The sequence below is a fragment of the Morone saxatilis genome, unplaced genomic scaffold (genome assembly GCF_004916995.1).
Source record: "Morone saxatilis isolate NCDOM2014 unplaced genomic scaffold, NCSU_SB_2.0 Contig20, whole genome shotgun sequence".
Classification (NCBI taxonomy): domain Eukaryota; kingdom Metazoa; phylum Chordata; class Actinopteri; family Moronidae; genus Morone; species Morone saxatilis.
Window position 1 is genome coordinate 425,196 of NW_023339763.1, and position 7,761 is coordinate 432,956.

General features: G+C 43.8%; 1 protein-coding gene across 4 annotated transcripts in view; it reads right to left on the bottom strand.

Moving 5' to 3' along the window:
- Positions 1 to 3,632: 3,632 nt before the first annotated feature.
- LOC118331462 (A disintegrin and metalloproteinase with thrombospondin motifs 2-like) overlaps positions 3,633 to 7,761 on the bottom strand; it is a 10,128-nt gene continuing 5,999 nt past the window's right edge. For all 4 annotated transcript variants that reach the window (XM_035666414.1, XM_035666415.1, XM_035666417.1 and 1 more), the window contains 10 exons: positions 7,415 to 7,538; positions 7,175 to 7,255; positions 6,921 to 7,084; positions 6,665 to 6,824; positions 6,430 to 6,562; positions 6,030 to 6,243; positions 5,520 to 5,649; positions 5,346 to 5,420; positions 4,859 to 5,081; positions 3,633 to 4,767 (listed from right to left, as the gene is read on the bottom strand). In XM_035666414.1, coding sequence (XP_035522307.1) covers positions 3,978 to 4,767; positions 4,859 to 5,081; positions 5,346 to 5,420; positions 5,520 to 5,649; positions 6,030 to 6,243; positions 6,430 to 6,562; positions 6,665 to 6,824; positions 6,921 to 7,084; positions 7,175 to 7,255; positions 7,415 to 7,538 — 2,094 coding nt within the window. In that variant the 3' untranslated portion in view covers positions 3,633 to 3,977. The remainder of the gene's footprint in view (positions 4,768 to 4,858; positions 5,082 to 5,345; positions 5,421 to 5,519; positions 5,650 to 6,029; positions 6,244 to 6,429; positions 6,563 to 6,664; positions 6,825 to 6,920; positions 7,085 to 7,174; positions 7,256 to 7,414; positions 7,539 to 7,761) is intronic.

Consider the following 7,761-nt stretch of genomic DNA (forward strand, 5'->3'; position numbering starts at 1 on the left):
TGGCTGTTTAAAAGCTTTTTTCTTGTAGGCTTCCCCCCTCCCAAACAAGGGTTTTTTTTCCACATGGGTTTTTTAAAAAAAAACCCCACAAGAGGGGGTTGTAGATTTTTTAAACAATTTTTTTTTTTTTTTAGCCAGGAAATTAAGCTTTGGGCAAAAAAAAAAGTTTTAACCTTGGGGAAAAAGCAGGCAAGCAAATTGTTTTTTTCCCCCAAAAATTGGATTTTTTTCTGTTGTTTTAAAGTTTTTTAAAAAAACTTTATTCAAGCAAGCTTTAACCCAGGGGGGGGCCCTTTGGTTCCAAAAAAACACCCCGGCTTTTGTCAGGGATAGGGAAAAAACCCCCCACGGTTAGGTTAAAAAAAAAAAAAACATTGTTGGGTTTTTTTTTTTTTTTTCTTTAACTATTAAAGCCATTTTGGGCTTTTGTTTTAAAACCAAAAAAAAATGGAAAAGAAGTCGTTAACCCCATAGCCAACGTTGATTAACTGTTAAAAAACCCTATAGGCATTTTGTCGTGGCTTGGGCAAGGTTTTTTTTTTTTTTTTTCTTAATTTATTGTGTTTAAAAATACGCCTCCAATTAAGTAAATTTTTGTAAGGGCTTGTGGGGGCAAAAAGCTTGGGGGAAATTTTTGGCTTTAAAAAAAAAAGGAAAGAACGGCTCCCATGGGGGTTTTGCTTATGGAAAACCAAAACCAATGCCGAAGGTTTTTTTTTTTTTCTTGAAGGGGGGGCCCAGGGAAAAAAAAGCAAGAAGCAGGCAGGGTAACGTAAATCAAATATAATTTATAATATATCTCATGAATATTTAATTTTTTTTTTTTTTTCAGGATATCCAAATTTTTTTTATCTGTTGAAAATTATTGGGGAATTGTAAATATTGTAATATAATTGTATTTTATTTATTTTTACCATGTTTGGAATTTTATTCTTTGTTGGAAACTTCCCCCGGCGGGTGGTGGCCCAACCGTATAATATATTCTTTTATTATTTTTCCATTATTATTTTCTTAATTTTAGAGGACTTTACTGGAGGGTTCCGTTCTTTCTTCCGGGACTCGTCGTGTTTAACAAACAGGACGCAATTATCTGTTGTTTTTATCTGTTTATTATCGGATGTTACGTCCCTTCTTCGAGTTTGCAAGTCGCATACGAGACAATATTTAACGAAACGGCACCTTATTTCTCATTCCACACTCGACCCTTGTTACTCATTCAATAAATTACAGTTATTATACACAAAACACATAAACAATAAAACACAGTACTTAATCAATAATAAACACAGTACTAATCATATTATTATATATATTTACTAATCCAATAAAATACACAGTTACTAATTCTTTAAAATAAACAGTTACTAATCAATAAATAACACAGTTACTAATCAAAAATAACAGTTTACTATATTTTTTAACGAAATCAATTCTGTGGTTTTTACATTCAGCTAACAGCTAAACAGGGGTCATGGACATTACCGTTAAGCTTGTTAGGCCGTTTAAAAGCTTGTTTAAACGTTTAGCGTTAACCTTAGCTGTTAGGCCGTTTAAAGCGTTAAGGCGTTAGCCGTTAGGCGTTAGCCATTATGTTTCTTTGTTTGTTGTTAAGCTTTTATGCTTAGCTGTTAGTGTTGTTGTTAGGCTGTTAGCTGTTGTTCTGGTGTTGTATCTGATGCTAAGGCATATCTCTGTGTGTTTGTTTTAGCGGGTTTAATAGCGGCTGGTTTCCCGCCTCACCTGGCCCGCGCTGGCTGGCCGATCGTGACAAAGGAAACTGATCCGGATCTTCCTTTCAGGTTCTTTGCTCAATTATATTATGTGAAAGCCGAATCGTCCCCACCGCGGGCCGCCATGTTACTGCTCTATGTGTGTTCCCGCTTTAAAACTTCGCTTCCGTCTGAGTGTTCCGCTGCCCCTCGAAGTCTGTTATTCGACTGGGTTCGCTGCCGCTCCCGTAGTCCGACTGGGACGGGTTCCGCTGCCGCCCCGAGTCCGGACTGACGGGTCGCTGCCGTCTCTCTGTGTTGTATTATATGGGTTTGTCGTCCTTATGTCTATATACTGGACGGGTTCGCTGCGCCCCGATCCGGACACGGGTTCGCTGCGCCCCGAGTCCGGACTGACGGGTTGTGCAGCGACCTCTGCTCTGCTGTTTGTCCTCACAGGCAGCGAGTACATTTACTCGAGTACTTCAGTAATAGTTAGAGGTACTTTATATATTCTGTATTTACATAATTCATTTAATTATTAACAAAAATATTCACAAAAACATTTAAAGACGAATCTCCATTTAAAGTATCTGTCTATCTACCAGAAGCTTTAAACAGGATGTTTGTGTTTAAAGGAACCATTGGAGAGAGATGTAATCAGATTACAGTTTTACTTTATAAATACATCGATGATAAAACATTGTTCTGTTTTATAGATTACTCTCAGATCAATACTTGATATTTATTTTCTATTGTGTTTATTTGCATATTTGGTGTTAAGGTAATCCAAAAGTAACAGTAAGTAATCAAGTTACTTTAATATTCTGATTACCGACTACATTCTTTAACGGGTAATTAGTAACTGTTCTCAGATTACATTTCCCAACACTGTTTACGATACAGAGAGCCTAATCAATGAACACCTGCCAAACCCTCCTTCCACCAACAAGAACCCAGTGCTGGTTCTGGTTCTGGACTGGTTCTTGTGCTGGTTCTGGACTGGTTCTGGTCTGGTTCCAGTGCTGGTTCTGGACTGGTTCTAGTGCTGGTTCTGGTCTGGTTCTAGTGTTATTTCTGGTCTGGTTCTGGTCTGGTTCTAGTGCTGGTTGGTACTGGTCTGGTTTCAGTCTGGTACTGGTCTGGTTCTGGTGTTGGTTCTGGTCTGGTTCTAGTGTTATTTCTGGTCCGGTTCTGGTCTGGTTCCAGTTCTGGTTCTGGTCTGGTTCTGGTCTGGTTCTAGTGCTGGTTCTAGTGCTGGTACTGGTCTGGTTCTAGAGCTATTTCTTGTCTGGTTCTGGTTCTGGTATAGTTCCAGTGCTGGTTGTGGTCTGGTTCTAGTGCTGGTTCAGAGTTGGTTGAGAACCTTATTAGAACCGTTAAGCTAGTTGAGAATCTAGTTGCTCAATAAAATAATAAAAGTTCCCTGGAGCTCATTAATCTGTGTAAAACTGTAGAGAAGTTCTGGTGAAATGACCGGAAACCCTGCTGAGAATCAGCTGTGATGAGAACAATGTGGACCTCCTACCTGAGGAGGAATAAAACCCAATACTGGACCTGAATTATATCACAGCTGTTCATGAACAAGTGCTGATATTAAAATAAAATAATTTCTTAAAAAGAGCGGGAATCCTGTAAATACACAGCCAGCTGTTCACAAGGTTCTTTGTTTTAGTGTTGGTTCCTCGCTGGAACCAGAGCTGCTTCTTTGGTTCACGAAACACAAAGAACTGGTTTAAGATAAGGAACATCTGATACTTGGATTAGGAACTTCTGATACTTCTGATACTTCTGATACTTGGGTTAGGAACCTCTGATACTTGGGTTAGGAACCTCTGATACTTTGGTGAAAGGGGGTGTCAGAGAGAAAGAAGATGTCACTAAATGTTAAACTGTGATGTGTTTATGACTCGAGATGACATCAGCAGCTGAATGAGACTTTATTTTAAAAACAGGATTATTTGATACAAACATCATGAATGTAAAAACCAGAAAAAAGTTTCTCCCTATAAACGTTTTGGGAATGAAGCAAATGTTTCCACGTTCTGGTCTTAGACAATTAGCCTTTGTCTTTATTCTAGATTCAAGCTAACGTTGCTATATGACTGTAAACTTTAGGAAACACGAAGCTGAAGGTCGAGAGAACCTGCTGGTCGTTTGTTTTATCGCAGTCTGTTTCTCGTCACAAGTTCATTAGCGTTAGCAGGAAGTGAGCAAGCTGCACATGCGGCATCACGAGTGAACAATAAAACTAAAATGGAAATATTTTTACAATCCAACATGTTTCTTGTCAGTCCTGCCCTCTCGGCTCCTGTTGGATCTCCTCAGAAGATCCTGACGCCGTTTCTCGTTCAGGAGCTGCTGGATGCGTTTGTTTTGTGTTCGTTCACGAAATGGTGGCATCCGCGGCACAAAGTAGTTCTGCTGTCCCTTGCTGATATCACCGTCCAAACCCACGATCCGGTACGGGACCTCGTCCACTGAGTTGTTCTCCTTCTTAGAGAGCGGGACAAAGGAGGACGATGACGCCGATGTTGGCGTTGGTTCAGGTTCTGTCGGACTAACTTCAGTCTGAAGGCTCCTCCCACCTGATGTTCTGTTTGGTGACGATGCGGTGGTGACGATGTCATCAGGATAAGCTGACGTTGCTGTTGTGGGGAATTCTGGGACGGCAGATGTCCTGATTGGCACCAGTGTTGGACCTTCAGCAGTTACTGTGGGAATGGTAGCAAGGGGCATTGTGGGAGTGGTAGTTTCCCTCCTGAATAAATGAGGTGGAGCAGTTTTTCTTGGACGTCTTGTTGTGGTAGTTGTTGTAGTTGTAGTGGGAACGATATCCGGAGTGTCAGAGGCAACAGAAGGATCCTCGTAGGACGAATACTCATTGTAATCGTCGTACTCCACATACACAAAGTCGGTGCTGCTCCTGCTGGTGGGGGGCGGAGTTACAGTGAAGCTCAGAGGGGGAGTGCTAGTGATGTCACTGATGATGTAGTGGCTGTCAGACCAGGTGGAGGTAGATGATGAAGTCATCGTCTCTGTGGTTACACTCCACAAACTAGGAGACAAACACAAGAAAGGTCAGTAGCATCAGATCAGAACTGTGGTTTTGTGGTTTCAGATCTTAAGGGACCAGGTCTCGCTCTGACCTGCTGTTGGCTGTTGGCAGACTTGTGCTGCTGAAGTTGTTGAAGTTGCTGAAGTTGCTGGAGTTGTCAGAGTTGCTGAAGTTGCTGAAGTTGCTGAAGTTACTGAAGTCGCTGAAGTTGCTGCAGGCCTTGCAGCACATCTGACGGTATCCGGCGTTGGAGCAGTACCGCCTCAACACCTGCATCTGGCAAAATATTGAGCGGTCCCCACGGCAACGCTGCCCTGGAGACAGAGCAGCAGCAACGGTTCAGTTAATGAAGTGTGTACAGTATCTCCACCTGGTGTTAGCTGGATACATGATCTGACATCAGATCAGCTTCCATCTCGGACAACAAAACCTGAGTAACATTCACAAACAACTCTTGATGGAAGAGAGGAGGAGGAAGAGGAGGATTATGTCGAGGAAGAAGAGGAGGAGCAAGCACATGAGTAGAATCAGAACAATCAGGCACAAAGAAAGGAGGAGGAAGAGTCTGGGTGCCTTACTGGAGCTGAAATTTGGAGCTGTGAAGTTTGTGTTGGACCTGGACAGCCACTGAATGATGGAGTTCCTCTGGTCACCTGCAAGGGGGGTAGCAAACACAGTTAGCTACATACAGACTACAACTCCCAGCATCCCTCACTCTCTGTCAGTACAGTATGTGATTAGTCAATGCCTACCGTTACAGAGCAGGGCCTGGCAGGTGCGGGTTGTGCTCGGTCGAGGCTCACTGCAGTTTCGGGCTGAACCCTCAGGACTTGAACATTTAACCTGACGCTCCTGAGTCCCGTTTCCACATGATACTGAACACTGCAAACATAAACATGTCGATCGGACAGTTATTGATCTGGGGTCATATTCAACGCACATCCTAGGGCTAAAAGTAGTACTTAACTGGCCAAGTTAGAACAGAGTCCAGAGTCCAGAGAGAAATGATGTTAAGGATAGTCCAGACAGAGGTAGTCTGGAGAGAAAGAAGCATGAGTTAGTCCAGAGAGGTCCAGATAGAAGAAGGAAGAGTTAGTCCAGAAAAGAGGAAGTTAAAGGTAAGTTGGAAGTAGCTCAGAAAGAAGTTAGAGGTAGACCAAAAAGAAGGAAGTTAGAGGTAGTCCAGAAGGACAGAGGTTAAAAACATATATGAATAAATAACTGTGTATTTATGAATAATCTCCTGGTTTCACTGTTTGTACCGGGGTCCAGGGCCCAGTTCGCCAGGAAGCCGGGCATGGGAAGCGGTTGCAGGTTTGTTTGCCATCCGGGCGGTCCTCCCCACAGAGTTTGCTGTTCACTGAGTGCTGGTGCTGCTGCCCCATGCTGGTCACCTGGTGGCAGCTCACCCAGCGACGCTGCCACCCTGTCTGACCGCAGGAGGCGCTGCAGTCCTCCCACTCTCCGGTCACCCAGCTGAGGAGGCAAAATAGTAGGAGTCAAAGCTTTTCTTCCCTTTACCAAAAAAATCTATTCTGTGGGGTCTATTAAATGTTGTATTTTGCAGTACTCAATCAATCAGCCAAATTAGCCCGAACACGTTCATCTGTGTAGCTGTAGCTGAGCTGTAGTGTGTTACCATAGCGATCTGTAGATTGTTACCGTGGCGAGCTGCAGGCGTTGGTGTTGCAGGTGCGGCTGATGGCTCTCGGTTTGTTGATGTTGGAGCAGAACATCCTGTGAACCATTTTCCCATCAGCTTTCCTCCTGCAGCCAAACCTTGTGTACTGTTTCCCTGGCAACCAGACAACACTGTTAACTACCATGCAGTCGTTTCCCTGGTAACCACATAACACAGCTAACCTCAGGGGGGATAGCCAGTAACAGAGTCACGTACCTCCTCCGCAGGGTTTGGAGCACTGTGACCACTTCTTCAGTGCCCACTCGTAGAAGATGGCGTCCTCTTGCACCAGGTTGGACTCCAGCGAGGACCGGAGATGATCCTGGATGATGTACTTATAGGACACCGTCACCTTGGAGTCGCCATGGGGACGGACCTGACAGGCAGAAACACAGGAAAGCAGTATGTTCTCTGATTTAGACACATGAGCAAGAATGTGAGAAAGTTGGCCTCCCTGTGTTGGTAGACTGACCATGAGCAGGACTCCGTATTTCAGTGGCCCTGAGGTCTGGATGGACTCCTGCTCCTCAGTGTTGCTGTACTCCCACGCCACCCCCTTCTCAATCACCACTCTGGATTCTGGGAGCTCGTCTTCATCATTGAGGAATAGGTGACCTGTCTCCTGGTTCTTCACCGCTGGAGCAGGAAACAAGCAAATCAAGGTTTACATAAGATGTACAGAAGTTCTTCATGTGCACAAAACAAGCTCCTCCTCCCTCCTCTTACCCAGGATGTGAGGAGTCCCTTTGAACTCCTGGATCAGCAGATGTCGGGCTCCTTTGGGGATCTCCAGGATTTTCAGGTAACCTAGGCCATAAGAATAATTGATCAGTAATAGATACTCCAACAGAGGAAGTTCTGGAAGCAACTGTTAATGTACTGAATGAGGTTTTAAGAGCCTCCAGTATCTAACTGTTTCAGTTGGTCATCCTGTAACCTGATCAGTATCTCCTGTTTTTCAGAGACCTTGTTTCTTGGTGCTGCGGGTGAAGTTTCCTTTGATGATCTTACAACTGGAGTTATCTCCTCCACAGACACCACATCGGTCCTCCTGCTGGTCTGAAGCGATCTGTCCATCACAACCTACATGCTGCATGAGGAGAGAGGAAACAAGGACAGAGGGGAGGACTAGATCTTAGTTGGGACCATTGTCAGTTTATATAACGTACAGAGCTTCCAGGTCTCTGAAGTTAAACCTGCATTCTATGTAACGACCAGTAGGGTGAGCTCCACTGGCTGCAATAAAAATGTATCCCATTCACTCTAATGGAGAATGAGTCGACTTCCTGTATGAACAGTTTCCTGATGAGTTT